This window comes from Sardina pilchardus, chromosome 20 (assembly GCF_963854185.1).
Source record: "Sardina pilchardus chromosome 20, fSarPil1.1, whole genome shotgun sequence".
Classification (NCBI taxonomy): domain Eukaryota; kingdom Metazoa; phylum Chordata; class Actinopteri; order Clupeiformes; family Clupeidae; genus Sardina; species Sardina pilchardus.
Window position 1 is genome coordinate 30,868,765 of NC_085013.1, and position 21,101 is coordinate 30,889,865.

General features: G+C 41.4%; 2 protein-coding genes across 3 annotated transcripts in view; one reads left to right on the forward strand and one right to left on the reverse strand.

Annotated features, from left to right (window-relative positions):
* The window catches only part of gphb5 (glycoprotein hormone subunit beta 5), a 10,779-nt gene extending 7,433 nt beyond the window's left edge, over positions 1 to 3,346 (forward strand). The window contains exons 3-4 of the mRNA XM_062522214.1: positions 674 to 823; positions 2,160 to 3,346. Of these exons, the coding sequence (XP_062378198.1) occupies positions 674 to 823; positions 2,160 to 2,351 (342 nt within the window). The 3' untranslated portion in view covers positions 2,352 to 3,346. The remainder of the gene's footprint in view (positions 1 to 673; positions 824 to 2,159) is intronic.
* A 3,800-nt stretch (positions 3,347 to 7,146) lies between these two features.
* The window catches only part of LOC134068003 (stonustoxin subunit alpha-like), a 62,050-nt gene continuing 48,095 nt past the window's right edge, over positions 7,147 to 21,101 (reverse strand). For both annotated transcript variants that reach the window (XM_062523497.1, XM_062523496.1), the window contains exon 5: positions 7,147 to 10,580. In XM_062523497.1, coding sequence (XP_062379481.1) covers positions 8,930 to 10,580 — 1,651 coding nt within the window. In that variant the 3' untranslated portion in view covers positions 7,147 to 8,929. The remainder of the gene's footprint in view (positions 10,581 to 21,101) is intronic.

Here is a 21,101-nt window from a genome sequence, read left to right on the forward strand (position 1 = left end):
TGTTGAACACTCCAATTGTCACATGCGATCAGGTTCTCTTGAACGTCCAACATGATACAATTCCCTGATTGTCCATGTTTGAAATAAACTATTAAAATATAAAATTTTAATACATTTTATTAAATGTCTGTTGTTGTCATCTCAGCCTAAATCACTGTTCTGTATATGCATTTATTTGCTTATCTATTCTATTTGATCCTATTTTATAATTTGTTAGCTTATGCACTTTGTACAGCACTTTGTACAGCGTGAGCTGTGGTTAAATGTGCTCTATAAATAAACTTACTTACTAAAATGCCATTAGTTCAGAAATTCCATGACCCTGTTTAATGCTTTTGCTGATAATGATTTGTGTGTGCTTATCTTTGCTCATATATATTTGTTTTTATGTGTTGTGCGGTGTGGTGTGTGTGTGTGTGTGTGTGTGTGTGTGTGAGCTATGTTCCTGTTGTATGTGTGTGTGTGTGTGTGTGTGTGTGTGTGTTTATGTATGTGTATGGTGTGTGTGCATGTGCATGTGTGTGTGTGTGTGTGTGTGTGTGTGTGTGTGTGTGTGTTTTTATGAGTGTGTATGGTGTGTGTGTGTGTGGATGTGTGTGTGTGTGTGTGTGTGTGCAGGGTGGCCATCTTGGCTCTGGTGTGTGTGTGTGTGTGTGCGGGGCTGCACTCAGAGGGGCGTGTCAGGGGCGGAGCCTCCATGGTGTATCTGAGGCGTTTCATTGGCTGCGCCGTGAGGGAGTTCAGCTTCCTGGCCAAGAAGCCGGGATGTGGTGGCCTGCACATCACCACTGACGCCTGCTGGGGGCGCTGTGAGACCTGGGAGGTGAGGAGCATGCAGTACACACACAACACATGCAGTACACATACAAGTTACAACACATGCACACACACACACACACACATGCAGATCACATACAAATAGTCTCTCACACACACACACACACACACACACACACACACATGCATATATGCACACACACACACACACACACACACACACACACACACACACAATACATGCACACACACAAACACACACACACACATGCAGTACACATACAAATAGTCTCTCACACACACACACACACACACACACGCACGCACGCACGCACGCAGTACACATACAAATACGCTTGAAAGTGCTTAAAAAGTCGTCTGGTAATTTTCCCATTTAAAACCTGTCTCTTCTTAAGTTAGAAAGTGCAATAAGACGGAAAATGAAATGTGGTGACTGTGTAGGCTGATTTGACATGGAGCTTCACTCTCATTATGGTGTAATAATCAAGGAACATTGCGAACGTACCATCGGCGCAGTGATATCACGCAGCACCTGAAAATAGTCCCCGTAGGCAACAAGCAGTAGTAGTATATGATATCACTGCGCCTTATTGTAAAATACAATCACACTGTTCTGTCAGGTTTTTTAAAAGTATTGAAATGATTCTAGAGTTAGGGTGTTTTAAAGTTCATTCCAGACATTTTGGTGCATTTGATGAGAGAGCTGTTTTACCAAGTTCTGTAGAATAGCCAATAGTATTTTTTTCTGCATACCCTGTCCTGTAAACCCTATCATGGTAGGAAACCAACTTGGATCTGAGTTGTTTTTTTAAAAGCCTCTCAATATGAACCCCCGAAAGGACAATTTCTCATCCAACCAAATACCTAGGTATTCATAGTAAGTTACTCTCTCTATTGGGGTACCATTTTGTGTTGCAATAGTGAAATCTATGAGAGAACGTAAACGTGTAAACGTTTTGTTTTTTAGCATTTAATACCAATTTTAATCCTACAAGAGTTTTTTGTACCTGACTAAAGGCAGACGGTAAACTATGAATAGCTTCTTTCAATGACTTGGCAGAGGTGTACAAGATAGTATCATCTGCATAAAGATGAGCCTTGGTTTGATTCAGATTCATACCTAAGTTGTTTATATAAATAGAAAATAAAATAAGACCCAAAACCGATCCTTGGGGTACACCCATTTTTACTTCTAGCACAGATGAGGTACAGTTATCTAATGCCACACACTTCTGAGTTCTATCACTCTATCTATCTATCTATCTATCTTCTATCTATCTAAGCAGCTGTGTTGTTCTTTCCTGGTTCAGGTGCAGGATGTTGTTTTAAGCCATTTCCTGTGCTCACCCGTGTCTCCATAGAAACCGGTGCTGGAGCCGCCCTACATGGAGTCGTACCAGCGCGTGTGCACGTACAACGAGACGCGTCAGGTGACGGTGCACCTGCCCAACTGCTCCGCCCACGTGGACCCCACCTACACCTACCCCGTCGCCCTGCGCTGCGACTGTGCTGTGTGTCTGACCAGCACCACCGAGTGTATCACGTCTGTCTGAACACACACACACACACACACACACACACACACACCTACACCTACCCCGTCGCCCTGCGCTGTGACTGTGCTGTGTGTCTGACCAGCACCACCGAGTGTATCACGTCTGTCTGAACACACACACACACACACACACACACACCTATCCCGTAGCCTTGCGCTGCAACTGTACTGTGTATCTAACCATGACCACCAAGTGCATGATGTCTGTCTGAACACACACACACACACACACACACACAGACACACACACACACACACACACACACACACACTGTCATAAAAGCTCATTACTCTCATTAAAACCAGTAATTCTGCTTCCTGGAATATCCCCTTATTCATTAATGGCTTTATAAAATATCAACATCCAAGGCAGCTTTTAGGTATTAAACCAACCACTGGCCCGAGCATTCTGCCCATCCTCCAGTTTTGACCATTTTGATCAAAACATTTTGAAAACAATCAATGTTACTGTAAGATGTAAATATTCTGTCAAGTTCAGGTTTCCCAGACACTGGGAGAGGGGGGAGGGGGTATAATGGCGCCAACTGGGCATGGATGGGGTGAGTAAAAGAGCAAAAACTGACTTGCCTAATTAAAACTAGCTTAGTCTAGGGGTCAGTTGCATGATCACATACAGTAAGACAAATGACATGCAAATGATATGGCCTTAGAATGTATTGTAGCAATCTGTAACTAGCAGATAAGCACCACTACAACCTTAGTTCATTTTCAAAAGAGCTGATCAAGTGCTACACAGGGCTGCCAAGTTTCAGAAAATGGCAAGCGTGAGAGTTCGTCCGCCGACCATAGGACGAACCATAGGACGAAAAAAATTTTGACTGTGTCACGGCCCCATGTCGCTGTGAGGTGCAGAGTTCCACCCTGCCACCAGGTGTCTGTCTTTGAGTTTCAGGCCGTTGGAGAGGAAACGAGCTGGCTGCTGATTGGCCTGCACCAAGGGCCCGGTGTAGGCCAACCTTTTAAATCTATGGAGCTGCAGTTGTCCGGTCTCTTCTCTGATGCCTGAGCCTATTATTTGTTGGGATCGGTTGTGTTATATTCTTTATCCTTAGTAGATCTACAACGTTTTGTTATATTCTATTATTGTAAATAAATTATTCATTTGTTATATTACGAACCTCTCGTGTGTCTCCCATCTTTGTCACAGTTTGTGAGCCAGACTGTGACAACTGTCACACTCAAAAGCGTGACATTTGGCAGCTCCGATTTTTCAAGTGTGAACTTATCAAGAAAGAGGCAAATAAATGTTACACAGCTCTGCAACAAGTATAGGACAATGATAAACTTAGCAGCCTTAATGTTAACTTGGAGAATCAAGGAGAAACAGCGAATCAACTGTGAACAATAACTAGCAAGGAGAACGTTTTAAATCTAATTGTCGGAATCGGCGCTGTTGTGTTTGAAAGACAAGTTAGATGCGCCAAGACCCGCCTTACGTTGCTTCTGATTGGTTTATACTGCGTGATGCCTTCAGTGGTTGGTGAGATTTAGGCACAAAGGACTGATGGATTGGATATTGCTGTCAGTCAATCAGAGCTCGAACTACGGCAATGCAATGACCAAAGTTTATCATCATGAAAATATAATATAGCGCACTGAATGGGGAAATATTTTGCGTGAGAAATGTCAAGTATGGCGTGTGGTGTGAGAATGGATCAAATTGCGTGACTGTCACGCTCAAAGCGTGAGACTTGGCAGCCCTGTGCTACAGGAGAGGAAGGGCGGAAAGAAGATGTGGGTGAGAGAGAGAAGTGCGTCATTTCTCAGAAATAATCTGTAAATCTGCTTTTTGTAATTGGTATTTTCCATGGTATTCTACAACTCTCACATACTGTGGCTCAAGAGTGGATTATTCTGCAAGTTAAGTCAGTTTTTTTCTGGCAATTCTCTCCTCTGCACTCCCTCAGGGCTTTTCCCAGAAGTTGCATTTGTTTGTGTTTGTGTTTAAATTCATTCACAAATTCTATTGTGCAAACGTACATTTTATGAGAGAAAGGTTTCATTTTTGTACTGTATGTGGGACAGGCTGCCCTCACTTTGTTTGTTTCCAGTTTTCGTCTTTTCCCCCCACTGTGCACTCCTACCCACAGTATGTCACTGGTATGACTACATAAAATTTCGTGAATTTTCCAAAACTTTGGAAAATCCATCTGAAGCCTCGCCTTGAAATATCTCCCGCGCCCCTGACAGAAAGACACCTCCATCTGAGAGAAACCAAGTGCAACCAAGCAGTCAGTAATTTGCATTAGAGATCTCATGTTACAGACTTTCCTTCAAGAGGAATTGCATTGAGCTCAATGAGATGAAACCAGCTAATAGGCTAACTGAAATAAAACCATGCCAATCTCTTGGTATGGTGAAGGGTATAGTGTTGATGTGGGGTAATTTTAATTCCAAAGGCCAAGGGGACTTTATCAGGGTGCATAGTGTCCTGGATCCATGAAATAACTTGCCTTGCCAGTCGGCCTGCCTCTATGGGAATTTAACATAGGCGTTCCAATACTTATGACCCCTGTATTTTAAGGAAAACATTTATTTATTTACAATACATTATTCATTCACAAAGACAATTGATGTCCTTAAAGGCTGAATTTTTAAATTTAAGGCATTAAGATCAATTTCCATAAGAAGATTTTATATGGTCAACTTTAGCATGTGTTTCAGTACTTTTGGAGGGCACTGAGAGAGAGAGGGAGGGAGAGAGAGAGAGAGAAGATCAATCCAGCTCCTTGACTGGAGCACCACCTGGTGGCCATGATGTGGAACAGCTAGAGATACACACAGGCAGACACACACTCACACGCTCTCATGTACACAAACACACATTGTGATCCCTTGAAATTGAAGGTAATGTAGCACAGAGAGGAAGAGACACTTGTACAAAAAGTGTTTTTATAAAATGTAAAACTGAGTTTAAGTCTGATAATTAGTGTATGGTTTAGCAGATTTGGTATGGGGTTCAGGTATCATATAGGGTTTTGGGGTTATAGTGACATGTAGGAGCCTAAATGCAGTTTATTTAGGTTAAAAAACATTTTGCATTTAAAAGACTACAAGTTCATTAATATGATGAATATGATTTATAATTTCATGAGTTAAAAATGTTAAAATGCATTTGTGTTGCTTTAAGATTCAGATAGGACTTTTATTGTGATCCTGATGCTAACCTATTGGGGTGCTTTTATTTTGATATGTGGGGAGTGGGGAATTTAGAAACCGAAAGGAGATTGGAGCGAAATAGTTTTTTTGACCTCGCTCTGTAGCTCTCACCCTCGAGATATATATGTATTTTGTGGATAACTTTTCTGATTTTTTGTAATGTTGCTTGAAGAGTTTTTAAGTAAATAGTTAAACAAAAGAAGTGGACTCGTGGAATCTTTTCAAGTGCTTTTGGGACGAGGGAGTTTGCTGAGCGTCAAGCTAAAGCTTCAATCGAAACCTAAGAACCTACAGTGACATGTTTCCTGTAAACAACTTCTAATGGTCACCCATTAAAATGATGTGCTCTGTTTTGAAATGTGTAATTGTCCTTGTGCCTTGGTTGAATAAAACGTCCTGGGTTTATTGTGTGGACGATCCACATTTTCTTTCTGTGTTATAATACTCATGTCCACTACATTGCTTGCCAGTGTAGTTGAAATTAAATAGTTTCCCCGTGCTTTTTGATGTGTCTTGTAGCCCTATCTTTTGAACATTATTAGAGAGCATTTGTTACAAACTGTATGATATGAAAAGATATTGTGTGCAAACAATTGCAAAAAAACAGTAGAGTACTTCACTCAATGTACAGAGGTTCCCACTCTACGTCAAATGTAACATTCCATGACTTTCCTCTGACACAAAACGGGAATTTCCATGACATACTATACAATGAATGCTACAGTACAATATGATGACCAATGATTTCAAAGCAGATATGCAGTGTTCAAGAATCTTTTACGGAAGATGGGCATTCAATAAAGTTGGGCTAACCACAACTACTCAAGCAAAATTCTTGTATTAATGCATTTTGGCAAGTACATTTTAAACTGTTACAACAAAATCCCCTGATATTCCATGACCCTCCCCCAAAAATGATTAAAAAAAAAAAAATCCCTGACTTTCCAAAATTCCATGATATTCCAGAAATGCCATGACCCGTGGGAACCCTGTGTTTTGTGGTGTTTTTGGTCAGAATGAATTTGTACTCTAAATTCTAAATTATCCTCTAATCCCACTTGAACGATGTCAAAAAAAGAGCCAAGCATATGCAGTATACTCTAGGAAACCTGTTTAAAGAGCCAAGCATATGCAGTATACTGTAGGAAACCTGTTTTGTAAAATGTGTTCTGTATTGAGTATATCAGTTTGTAATTGATTCAAACTAAATAACAACAAAATAGAGATTTGATAAATAGTAGTTCTATAGTTTTGACTGAAGTGTTTCATTTTGCAAAGAGCTAAGGGATTCTGCTAATTGAGTGTTGTGTCAATTGTGAGTAGTGTTTTTATTGGCGGGGGGTTGGGCGTGGGGGCAGACCCTGTGTTTTAAAATTGTGCCTAAGCAATTGAAAAAGCCCGGAAATTTGGTAATGCTGCCGTCTAGGTTAACATCACGAGAAATATGTTTGCATCTATTCTTCCATACTGAAGGCTAGATTGGCCACAGCAAAGTTACTGTTTGCAGAGCAAAAATTTTTTATTGTAGAAATCACTAATCTCCAGAGTCACAACCAGAATCACACAGTGATCTTACTCAAGTAACAGAGAGCAGACCAGAGCTGTGTGGAGGGTAAATATGTTTTATTGTGCAGAAATGATACGATTACATTTAGTACAGCAGCACAGGTCATAATTAAGAGTGGTCAATAGAGAGTGGTCACTCAACCCTACAATCCCCACAGTTTATACGACAGGACTTAATTAGACGTGTCATTAACATGAAACTGTTCAACTCGTCAGCAGGTAAAGTCAGACACACAAACACACACACACACACACACACACACACACAGCTGAGATGCATTCAAATTCACAAACAAAGGCAAACATTTGCAAACAGTTTTCCATTGGCCTTGAGTTTTCTGCAAACGTTTGCAAAAAAATCGCAAACAGTCTGTGGAAGTGGTTCTCCGCGAACATACAGTGTAACTGGACCGTGAGTTTAATGAAGGCAACAATGCAATTACCGTTAGAATGGAATGTTAAACAAATCGTTCAAATTTAACTGTTCAAAGAAAACATATTCACTACAAATGTCTCCTTTCTCCTTCGTCTTCTTAATCAGGTAGTCCAAGTGGACATGATTGGAAAGTGAATTGGTATTCAAGGCGATATCATTCAGCGTGACAACATGTTGGTAGGCTTCTCCCAGCAACTCTGACCTCTCTGCTGAGAAGTCTTTGATTTGGTTTTCAAGGGTTTCCAGGGGGCTCATCTGCTTCTCAGCTTGTGATTTGTCTTCATACTTTTTTTTAAATTTCTTCTTGGGTCTTCAGAGCTTTCCTTGTTTTGATCACATTGATCCAGCCAGTTGGGATATTTCTCATCACTAGCATTTTTTTCTTAAAAGAACAAGTACAAGAATTTGTGTAAGTATTTTTTATCTACAGTATGTAGACATCAACTTCTACAGTGAAAATCTCATTCTCCTTCATATTATCTTCATATTCCCACAGGGCTTCCTGAGTCTGTTTCACTTCTGCCTGTTTTAGTTCAGTCAGCTTGATTCTACCTTCCAGGTTTTGGATACAGGCAATTCATTTTATGCATCCATTCAGAACGTTCAGTTTCATTCAATTTGTGAGGTTTTTGTTTTTCCAGAAATGCTGTGAAGGCTTTCATTCCTCTCACTGATACGTTATCCTGCAGGTCATCGGTTTCCTCTGATCGCTCCTCATGCTGGCAGTTATCAAACAGGAAGTGAACTGGCTGAGAGTCAGAGAGAAGGGCAGAACGGAATGGAACGGAGTCATATCAAGTCCAAGACACATCACGTTTACAGAGTGCTGGTTACAAAGAAAATAAAAGAAATATAAAAAGAAACAAAAACTAGATATAATTGCATACATCTTGAATTCAATCTACACACAGGATACATAATGAATTCAGGTCTATCTCTCATAAAGGTGGTTACCGTTTCTCATTTAAGTAAGTTTGGATTACGGTACATTTCATAAATGGTATTGGCATACAGTAGTTTACACTAGTTTATGTCTTATGTCTACATAATTATAACAACAGAAATTATCAAGTCTAGGTCTCTTCGAAGTGCTGAAGACACATGTTGCATTGTCTATAAAATGCACTGTATAGATTTTCCAATCAGAACATATTGTTTTACCATTCAACATTCAATTGACTATATCAATTCATATGAATGCAATTACCAGCATTATCAACTACACATACTGTACACATTTCTTCTCTTTCTAATGGACATTCTATCAACCAATTCTGCACATTAAGTAGGGCGTGGTGGAGCAGCGGTCGACCCGGGTTTGTTCCCCGCTGTTGCGAGTACAGTACATGCTGCTTTGGATGAAAACGTCTGTTAAATATCAGTTAACTTCAATGTTAAAAAAATTCAGAAACATCAGTTGGACAGTTCTTAATTGCTTTACAAGCTCTTGCCATGTACTGCAATGCTGCCTGCATTGCAGGTTCCTGTCGGTGTTTTATTTCTTTCAGTATCCGGACCTTCTCTGTGTCTCCTTGCTCCTTCATCTTTTCAATCAGGAAGTCCAAGTGGACATGAGTGGACAGTGAATTAACATTCAGGGCGATCTGATCCAGTGTCATAACATGTTGGTAGGCCTCTTCCAGCAAGTGGGACCGCTCTGCTGTCAGGTCTGTCATCTCTTTGGCGAGACTTTCCAAAAGACTCATATTTCTCTCAGTTTCTGTTTCATTCTTTTCATACTTTGCTTTAATTTCATCTAAGGTCTTTTTAACTTTCCTTGTCTGGTCCACATAGATCCACTTTGCTGACAAATGATCTGATGCAGGACACTTCCTCGTACATGAAGTACAGTGGTCATTTTTCATGACCTTACAGACTGTAGGTGAAAAAACACTGCATCCAGGATAGTGACAGTTCTCTTCACAAACAGTACAGCAGGTAGCGCCCCCGCCAAAAAAAAAACACACTTTCATAAAGAGCGTAAAATACCTGTGACCAACTCTTGAAAGAGGTATTTTATCCTTGTACACCTCATTAACTTCTACAACGAAATTGGCATTCATCTTCATCTGTTTTTTACCTTTCTCCACAGCTTCTTGAATGTCTCTGACTTCTGTTTGCTTTAGTTCAGTCCGTTGGATTCTGTTTTGCAGGTTTTGGATACAGGAAACCAGTCTGAAGCGTCCATTCAGAACCTCCACTGTCTTCTCAAGTGTGTGAGGTGCACTACGTTCCAGAAAATCTTTAAACTCTTTCATTCCTGCCATTGAGGTGTCAAAAGAAAATCTCAGTGCGCGGCTGCTTTTCACTGTTCGGAGTTCATGCTGGGAATTATCAAAGAGGAAGTGAACAAGTTGATCCTCCCCATTTTTGGCACATTTAATGTTTAATTCATTTAATACAGTTTTGAGAGCTCCAATGGCATTATCAGGTGGATTTCCAGATGAGTGTGTGAAGAGAGTGACAATGTTTTTCTCCATGTCTTTATCAAACAGAGACATTACTGAATTAAAGACGTACTTCAATCGGTCACTCAATCTATTTTCTGATGCCTTCAGTACCAGAGCCACGACATTAACTTCTCTAACTCCGACTTCTGACCCAAACAAGTCCAGCAATCTTTGACTGATGATGCCATCTTTTTCTGTCCCTTTGGTGTCTCCATATCCAGGAGAATCGATGATGGTGAGAGAGTACGGCAGAGTTTCACCTTCAAACCCAAAGATCTCGTACACAATCACATCGGATGTCTGACTTTCTGACTGATCTTTGTTGTCTTCCTCCACGATATGAAACCAGACCTCATCCTCCCACTCTACTCCCATAGCGTAGTTGACCAGGGCGTTGATCAGAGTAGATTTACCCGATCCAGTTTCGCCCACAAGTAAGATGGTTTTATTGACATTTTCCTCATTTCTTTCACCAACAGTCATCCTTGTCAATCCAATTGAGTGAGTTCTAATCTCCTCTTTCCTCGGTTTCAGCTGGTAGACAGATGGACATCCTGAACTGATAAGATCACTTTTGGAGATCATGTTCTGAATCCTGAAAAGTGGAGAAAAAAAAACATAATTTAGCTGTAAGTTAGCTGATCTAATGCTAATTCACCTGGGTTCTAAAAAAGATTTAAGAATGCTCCAGGAGCAAAATTACATGAATCAGAGGTATTGTATTTGTATTAGCAACAAAGTGGTTTATGTAGCAGCAGGCATATAAATCACTATTTTCAAACCACTGACAAGGCCCTACACTTTAATGGTAGCGTGGATAGGATCCCTACTAGCCTGGTCGTACCAAATCCTCGTACAGAGGGTCTGGACCTACTCCATTCAGAATCAATTTCAGGCAGGAGGCGTGAACTCTGTTGAAGTTTGAAATGATTGGGCCTGATTTTACCCAATCGCTAACGTTTGGTCGTGACAGCTATAGAGACAACACGGTCTCACACCCAACTCGTCGAACGAGGACGCTTGGCCAATAGAGATGCGCGGATGGACTATTATTCTATCCGCAACAGCATCATAAAACTCCTCATCTGTCCGCCATCCATCCGCAGTTCCGCACCTACGTTTTTTCAGAACCGCACCCACCCGCCATCCGCTATTTGTTTAAAGGTCTATGGGTGATCCAAGACGCTGCTGCAACACGTGAAAGCTCTTGTTCTAGAAAGATGCAGCTATTTAGTCTAATTAATGGCTATTACACTTCATTTTTTATACAAAAAGAAAGAAAGTCCGAATAGAATAACAACAAGCCATTTGCATTACAGGCCAATTAACTCTATGCACTAGCTTGTCAGGGTGACGACTAGGACGAGCCTGTTCTGAAGGTATACTATGCAGGATTGGCGATTTCATCGCCGGTTTCGCTCGTTTTATGCCTGTATATTTCTCTGCAGAGCTTCATCGGTCAGTCTGCCGTGCCTTTTCATGAGACTTTACATGACACTTCCTTGAGTAGAGCATGGGTGCGTGCCCGAGGTCTCCTGAAGTTGCAAGTGTGGTTCTACCGCTACAGACCACTAGGGCGGCCGAAAAAAAACACTGTTCGACCGGTAATGACTTATTTAATCATATATAACAGTATGGAACGAATTGATTAACTGAAAAACGTTGCATAGTTTACCTTTAATTTTGACTGCACGAGTGCACGTATCGAAGGTTATGTATATAACCACGGTTCTATGAGTTTCGGATGACCGCCAGAGGCGGTCCTTTCAGCACCTGGATATCCATCACACGTACGTTCAACAACGATTCTACAGGGTTTATGTTGTTCCACATAACCCAGTTGCTGAAGCTGTGCTTTTTGCGCTTTCACAGCGTCTTTAACAGGCACGCATTCATTCCTCGTGACCTTGTTGGTATTAGTCATCCAGGTGCTGAAAGCACCGCCTCTGGCGGTCAGGAGAAATGAAATAGAACGAAGGTTATGCATATAACCACGGTTCTATGAGTTTCGGATGACCGCCAGAGCTTGGCAGTCACTCGGAATATCCACGAGAAGATTGCCATGAGTCGTATCCTGGGTTGACCTGCCTTTTGTGCCGGCGCACAGGGCAGACGTCACCCAGGTCACAGATGACTTTGCTGATATAAACACTCGACCTACACGTACGTGTGATGGATATCCAGGTGCTGAAAGCGCCGCCTCTGGCGGTCAGGAGAAACGAAATAGAACCACAATCCATATCAGCAGTGTGTGTATGTGTGTGTAAGTGTTATTCAATGAAACATCGGAAAACATAATTCCGTGACACTGATGCTTTATTGATATCTTTATCAGACAATGCCTATTTTATGTGCCAAAAGAAACAACAGACAAGAAAACAAAATATTTAAATAAATAAATAAACACATATCCTAATGTAGTTGGCAACAGCCACCTATGTTTTGGCAAACAGAAATAATAATACAACAACGGCATAGGCTATGCGCATCGTAAGCCTTAGGCTATCAACCAACGTCACAAACTTAAATTAGAGACTGAAATATACCATCCCTCTTTGAACAGATACAAATTCTGACCAGGCTATGTTTTATTATTATTATTCATCAGAGATCACTTCAAGGAACAAAGTAGTGGCCTAGAGTCGCGTCACTTGACCTTAAAGAGAAACTATGCAGGATTGGCGATTTCATCTTAAGTTTCGGTTTCGTTTTTCATTTTCGCTCGTTTTATGCTTGCATATTTCTCTGCAGAGCTTCCCCGACAGCTTTAGCGTGTATATTTATACATATATAGGCTATATATAAATATATAAATTGCAAGCGTGGTTCTTCTTGTTCTTTATGCGTCTCAGCCTTCCAGATGTAAACAGGGAACGATCGTCTCCTGAACAAACTGCAAGGTTGCAATAGCGGATAGGGACACTGGGGGCGGGAGGAAATATTACTGTTTTCAATAAAACTGGTCTGTCAAGCAAAACAACGATTTCTAAGCGATTTTATGACTATGAAAAAGTTGCATAGGGTCTCTTTAAGTGACGCGACTCGGTCGGAACATAAATCGAGGCCAAATGTCTAAGACACAATACGTCTACAGTGGGTACGGGTTGAGAATGCACCTTCTCCCGCGGGACTCCCGAAGAGATCCCGCAGGTTGTCAAGCCGATTTTTTTCGAGGCTAAGGCAATGTACCCAAACAACCACCAGGTGGCAGAACGTTTCAACCCGCATTTCAAAATGATGAAGACCGCATATCCGTCAATAGTCGACTCCTTAATCTCATTTAATCATTAAAATGAAGGTGATGACTGGCGAAATTAATCAAACGACGTTTCAATAAACCATTGTTGAAATGAACGAAAATGGTTATAGAAAATCGCCTACAGCCTAACGCCGACACAGCTGATTCTTTGATTGATTCTTTGATTTCTCTTTGTCGCCATGGTTTGCGGGAAACACGGAGAAACGAGATGGTCAGTCCTCGTATTTTTTCTTCACGTTTCGTTATAAGAAATATATAGGCTAAGTAATATAAGTTAAAGTCTTCTTCCGTATTGAACAGACGCTCGGGTTGTCAGATTGCATTTGCAGAGTTTTCAAATGTTTTACAACCCAGCTGGTATCCGCTGTTCATTCCGACATATCCCCACTCGGCGGTATTTAACTTTTTTTTTTTCAAACAACGTGCCATTCCGACATGAGGTCATTAATAGGCTATTAATGTCATAACTATTAGGCTATCATTAGGCTTACTATGCATGGCTGTAGGCAGCTATGAGGCCACTGAGATCTGGACCTCATCGGTTTTGAGAGCTGGAAATACATGTGTTTGCTAAATATCGGTATATTGTTGTGCATGTTGCGTTCGCGACTCGGGGAAGTGAAAGCAGTTCCGTATAGACATTGCAAGTTTTCATGGGGATCATCGGCGCAGCTGTAGCTGATCGTGAAAGCCGATTGGAAATACATAAGTTTATAGCGAACGTTTCAACTATGTTTGCCATGGTAAACAAAAACACTCAAAAAAAACAATAGCCTTAAAAATAACTGTGCATAATGGACACGGCTCTATATCCTAAATAATTTTCGAGGCTCGCCATTTGGTAATATGACCTATCCTTACCAGTGTTGCCACAGTTACTTTGAAAAAGTAATCCGATTACTGATTACTCCTTTAAAAATTAACTTAGTTACTTTACTGATTACTTGATTGTAAAAGTAACTAAGTTAGATTACTTAGTTACTTTTTAAACAAAGCCCCCCGCCGCCTCAACATAAAAATGGCAACCGGTTTTGCCAATAGGCCTACTCACTTTATTGCAGTAACGTTTACAATATATAGGCTAGAAGACATCACAACCTGCAAAAAGTAATTTCAGGGAGGTATCTAAAAAATACTTTAACCTACTGAGATAGCCAAATAGCCTACAGATGAGTATGTTTGTTCAATAATGTCAGTATACCAAATAAGGAAGGCCTATAGATAGGAACTGGTAGTAAAATATGAAGATTTTGGTAGTTTAGGTTCTGTGTATCCTTCTACAGCCATTTAGAATATGCCAATGAAATTAGGCTACACTTGTTAAACTCACATCGACAATTATTTTGCAATCATTTAAAGGGATATTCCGCCATTTTTGGAAATACGCTCATTTTCCACCTCCCCTTGAGCAAAACAATCGATATTTACCTTGTTCCCGTTCATCCAGCCATTCTGTGAGTCTGGCGATACAACTTTTAGCTTCAGCCTAGCATAGATCATTGAATTGGATTAGACCATTAGCTTCTCGCCTGCTAGCTTCATGTTTAAAAGTGACTAAGATTTCTGGTAATTTTCCCATTTAAAACGTGTCTCCTCTCAAGTAAGAAAGTGCAATAAGACCAACTGAAAATGAAACCTGGCGTTTTTCTAGGCTGATTTGACATGGAACTACACTCTCATCTGGCGTAATAATCAAGGCAACTTGCCAACGTACCTAGGCGCAGTGATATCGTACCCAGCATCTGAAAATAGTCCCCATAGACAACAACCAGTAGTAGTGCCAGTAGTTTGCAAGTTGCCTTGATTATTACGCCAGATGAGAGTGTAGTTCCATGTCAAATCAGCCTAGAAAAACGGCAGGTTTCATTTTCAGTTGGTCTTATTGCACTTTCTAACTTGAGAGGAGACACGTTTTAAATGGGAAAATTACCAGAAATCTTAGTCTCTTTTAAACATGAAGCTAGCAGGCGAGAAGCTAATGGTCTAATCCGATTCAATGATCTATGCTAGGCTGAAGCTAAAAGTTGTATGGCCAGACTCACAGAATGGCTGGATGAACGGGAACGAGGTAAATATCGATTGTTTTGCTCGAGGGGAGGTGGAAAATGAGCGTATTTCCAAAAATGGCGGAATATCCCTTTAATCCACCATGGGCGATGCTAAAGTCACTGTTACAAACAGTCCAGTGTGCAAGACTCTGCCATGACGCTACTGTACCATAAACATTGAACTAATTAATTTAGTTCGGGAGAAAAGAGATAAAAGCCCGCCTGCACTGACAACGTATCGGTTGATTATAGCGAAATAGCCCAGTCAGGGTGCACTCTGTTTTGGATGCGTCTCGGGCACACACACGCACCCCTCTCTCTCCCTCTCCGTTGCGGCCGTCGGGGAGCCATACAGTATGCAAACTCGGGATGTCTTGCTAGACGGCACTTTGTCGCCAACACAGAGTTTACAACGTACCTTAATGTTGTCATGTGTAGATGACACAAACTCAAAGTATGTCTACTGACTGTATTTTCATCTAGAAAACGCGCATCTCTCCCTGCGATCCATTTGTATCGTAAGTCACCCGCCCGAGTTGTAAAGTGTAAATTACCCAGCTTTCTTGCGGCATTTTACGGAGGAACACCCCCTTTACCTCGGAGTACTTGCGAGTACCCTGAGTTGGGCTTACAACCTGTCAACAAACATGGCTGCGCCTTTAGTCGAGATGAGATGACATGTGTTTTATTTGTATTTGTACCTTGTTGGTCGTTTTAATGACAATGGAATGCTTAAACACACTAGATTACATTGCTGCTTCAATCCGGTCACCAATTCATACATTTAACGGTCTTGCTGTGCGTGCAATACAATGTAATGATCTGTTTTCCAGATGGTTTGCTAAAGAGGGTAGCGCAAAACAATAACAATGACTAGCTAGCCTGCTAATGCCCATCTAGCTCATTAGAAATGCGACACCACTTGTTGAAATTGCTCAAAAATGGTTTTATTATTCATTCACATTTACCATACCCAACAAGGGAGAATGAGTGGCATCGTATTGTGTTCTAGACAAATGTCCAGCACTAAGAGACAGTTGCTGCCCTGGTGGCATCCATGTTCTTTCCCAAAAGACTACAAACTCCAGAGTTCACGCTAGCCACATTCTCACATGTCGGGCGGGTAAACGTACGAGACTGACAACACTAAAAGGAATGCACCATCTCTTCTCCCTGCATTGTTTACGTTTGTGTCGCTGCATGGAGCCTACATATGAGTTGTCCTCGTGCTGAAAACGTGAGCATACACGACAAGAAGAAAGCTAAATGAAAACGACAAAAATAGTAACGCACGTTGACTTGGATAAGTAACTTTAATCAGATTACTCGTTACCGAAAAAAGTGGTCAAAATACAGTAATAATACTAAGTAACGCGTTACCGGCATCACTGATCCTTACTGACAATAATTTAGATTGAGCGCAACTATAGCCTGGCCAATTGGCCTATATTGTTGATGTGCAAAACCAGCATTTGCGTGCGTGCTTGCCGGTGAGGTGTAGCCTACAAAAATGAGCATAACATCTGATTATTAAAGTATGGCTGTAGAATATAGGCTACTGGTAAGAGAAGAGCTGGTTTAAAATTCAAAAGTTTAAAAAAGTTTGTGCACATCCCCGGTCAAGGTGCAGAACAAGCGTAAATCATAAAAAATGGAAAAAGGTTCGCACTTGAAATCCTTCTTTTTTATTTTATTTTATTTTCTTTAGCACAAAGGAATGACGTTTCGACTGTGTGGTCTTCTTCAGATTAAAATTCAAGTAACATGCGCTATTTAACCCCTCGAGACCGACTGTATTGCTGTCTGCTGACACAGCCAGGCGACGCTCCCTACCCATTCATTTGTTTTGGGCACGAATGAATGGGTTTGCCCTTAGTTTAAATGTAGGCCGGGGAGAGCGTGCGGCAGCTATTGTTATGTATGGAGCTGGCTTAAAGGGATAGTTCGGATTTTAAGACACGAAGTTGTATGGGTTCCCTGTCAGCAACGTAGTGCATCAGCACTGACTTACCCCCGACAGCGCCCTGTGAGCCGAGATCCAGCCGGTTTTTGACCGTTTTTGATGCCGGACTATTTTCTTCAGCAAGTTTCTGGGGTCACGAAAGTAAAGTGTTTTTCTTCTCAAAACCATATGCGTTCAACAGAGTGATATATTTGCACCACAAAAACGTTGTCCAGCTGTCAGTAGCGCGCAGTGATAGGAATCGCGAAAAATAAGTAAGTGATAACGAGGTTTGAATTTTTCCTGGACAACGTTTTTGTGGTGCAAATATATCGCTCTGTTGAACGCATATGGTTTTGAGAAGAAAAACACTTTACTTTCGTGACCCCAGAAACTTGCCGGACTACTTTCTTCAGCATCAAAAACGATCTAAAACCGGCTGGATCTCGGCTCACAGGACGCTGTCGGGGGTAAGTCAGTGCTGATGCACTACGTTGCTGACAGGGAACCCATACAACTTCGTGTCTTAAAATCCGAACTATCCCTTTAACAAAGTTTTGTGCGTTTTATTTATTTATATATATATATATATATGAGAGAGAGAGAGAGAGATTCCTGCATGCAGCATTACCGTGACCCTTAGCCTTGTGGATGTTTTTTTCTCATTGGAATACAGCAGGACAGGATGCCTTTAATCTATCAAACGCAAAAGCTGAGATTGTTGGAAGGACTAGGCTACTCAACAAACTTGTTTTTCGTTTCTGGGAGATCTCGTTATCGTTTTGGATTGTCGGATTTTATACATATTGTATATATAGGATGAACGAAGTCTATGGACTTGCTATATTAAATCCAGTAGCCTAGTAATTAGGCTATGTGCCACGTCCGATTTCGCAAGTGGTGTAGTAGGGTACGTTTAAAAATCGACAGCCGTCTGTGAGACTATCCATTTCATGAAGAGCAATTGTCTTGTGCGATGATTCCCCTTCCCCCACACTCGTCTAACCAGTTCACTACATTATAGCCTACCTATATGCGGCACTGAGGACGACTGCCTCCCTCCCCCCTTCTCTCTCGACACACTTGAGCCCGACACTATGTAAATGTAAAAATGTGTGTGCGTGTGCGCTGAACCACGAATTCACATATTAACTTTTCTTTTCAGCAGACATCGCAAACATAAAACAAATCGCAAAACTGAGAAAATCTTTCATTTTTTTTTAATAAAACGATGCCCTTTGTCTTGCAGAGTTCCAGAGAGGTTCGTAGAGTGGGTTTTGAACCCCGGTCGCTGGCGTACGGTATAGATACTTCAACCAGTTGCGCCACAGCTCGAATCTTACTACTTTCGTGCTTAGCCTACATATTAACACTTGCCAACAAATAAACGGGATTCAGTCAGTCGAGTTTATTTATTCGCGGCATGCACTTGAAACGCAGATCAAAAGTTCTGACATGTTAAACTGACGTTAGTTATTAATTCACCACATGATAAAATGTTGGCATATAGCTTGACGCACAGCAGCCTACGGTAGTCTATGCCTATCTCTGAATCAACATGAACATGCATACGGTACATAAGTAAACTTATTTTGCGGAGCTAGGCCTAGTCGATGGTTACAATGGGTGCCTTTCATGTAACGATTTATCGGTCCTTCCTTCCTCCCTCGATCCTCGTTCACCGGAAATCGCTCACAGTCGAGGGCTCGAGGACATCTCATTCATGCAATTGCAACCAGAGGAGGCAAGACCGAGGACAGAGGAGGGAAGTGGCAATCCCGATACGAGAGGAAACATAAGACCATCCCATGCGGAAGTGTTATTTCGGAGATGGCCGTTCTTTGGCTACGCATGGATGACGTATCCTGTATAACGTTTAAAAATATAGAAATATAGTTGTCTGTTATTTATGGCGTGTGAAGTTGATGCTAAAAGCTATAGTGGGATTATGTTAGGGGCTCATGAAGAAACATAAATGTAGCCTAACGAACAATAAGTTCATTATTTGAATGTCCTTATCAACATTTGCCATTGAAACATTTTGTGTATCTGCACAAAAAAGCATCATGTCGGACCTAGTGATTTTAAATTATACGTTATGTGTTGAGTTCAAAACACAATGTTGTGAATTATTTATCAGCAGAAGAGCTGACGAGTTGCATGCATACAGATGTCGGCGCGTCTTTTGGATCCGCCCTATTACACTGACGTCGCACGTGCTAAATGGTGTGTATGCAGTCGAGGACGTCTCATTTGCAGTTCATCAAGCTTCGTTCCTCCATCCTCCGCTCATTCCTTCGTCGTTTCCTTCGCAAAATGCATTAGTAGGAGGGGCTATGACCGGGGCGAGGATCGAGGGAGGAAGAAAGGACCGATAAATCGTTACATGAAAGTCACCCAATGAATCACCCTCTCTGCCCTATCGCATATCTGACGATCCATTGTTACAATGTTACAAAATGTGCAATCTTCTCCATGCATGTAGCCTACGGTTATAAGTAAAGTGACAAGCATAGGCATGTATTAAAGAGATTTCTGTTAAATACATTTTATTTTCAGTTGTCAAAAGTGGTGGGGACAAAATCTGTGATAACAACCCTGCTGAAAAAAACGGCAAGAAACCAGCTTAGGCTGGTAGCTGGTTTTAGCTGGTCTTTGCTGGTCTTTGCCCAAAACACAGTTATTATTGCTGGTCTTTGCTGGTGTAGCTGGTTAGGCCACCAGCTAGACATGCTGGCGTGACCATCTGAGGAAGCTGGTCGTGCTGGTGTGACCAGCCTGTCGTTTGGGATACAACTGGTTTAAGATGGTCATGCTGGTGACCAGCCTGTCAAGCTTGACAAAGATGGTCAAGCTGGTTTTCTAGAATAACCAACATAAGCTGGCGTGGCCAGTAAAAACCAGCAATGTAGACCAGCATCACCAACTAAAATGACCAGCTTAAGGTGGTACGACAATCAAAACCAGCTGAATTACCATCATAAGCTGGGTAAACCAGCTGAAGGTGTGTTTTCGCGAGAGTTTTGCTGGTCTAGCTGGTTAACCATCAAAGGGTGGTGAAATAAGCTGGTTAACAAGCTGGTCAACCAGCAAACCACCTTTAGCTGGTCAGGCTGTTTTTTTCAGCAGGGAAGTGCTGGGTACATGTAGGCTACCCAGCGTCGCCGGTTAAAATGAACATGCCTCCGTTTTAAAATAGCCTATACACATTTCTAAGTATTCCTAGCATGTAAATGTAGCCTAAATGTCCATCTTGTCCATCTCCCTGCTGAAAAAAACAGCCTGACCATCTTAAACCAGCTGTATCCCAAACGACAGGCTGGTCACACCAGCACGACCAGCTTCCTCAGATGGTCACGCCAGCATGTCTAGCTGGTGGCCTAACCAGCTACACCAGCAAAGACCAGCAATAATAACTGTGTTTTGGGCAAAGACCAGCTAAAACCAGCTAAAACCAGCTACCAGCCTAAGCTGGTTTCTTGCTGTTTTTTTCAGCAGGGCTCTTTCGTCTTCGCCTTGACAATAATAGCCTATTCACGGAAATAAGGTCTTGTAACCGTAATGAATTAATTAATTAATTTAAGGTTGCCTATCGAGTCTTTCAGGTTGAATTGAAGGCTTTTTCCTTCTGATAGGCCTATAGGCGATTTTCTAAAACCATTTTCATTAATTTCAACAATGGTTTATTGAAACGTTGTTTGATTAATTTCGCCAGTCATCACCTTCATTTTACAGTTTTTTTCAATCGCTAACAAGCATTTGTCCATTCATTTGACACATTTTCAAAACTCTAAACACAGACTCTCACCTACAAAACACAATTGGCCAAATGGATCATTTTCCTCTCAAAAGCACATTCCATGTTGT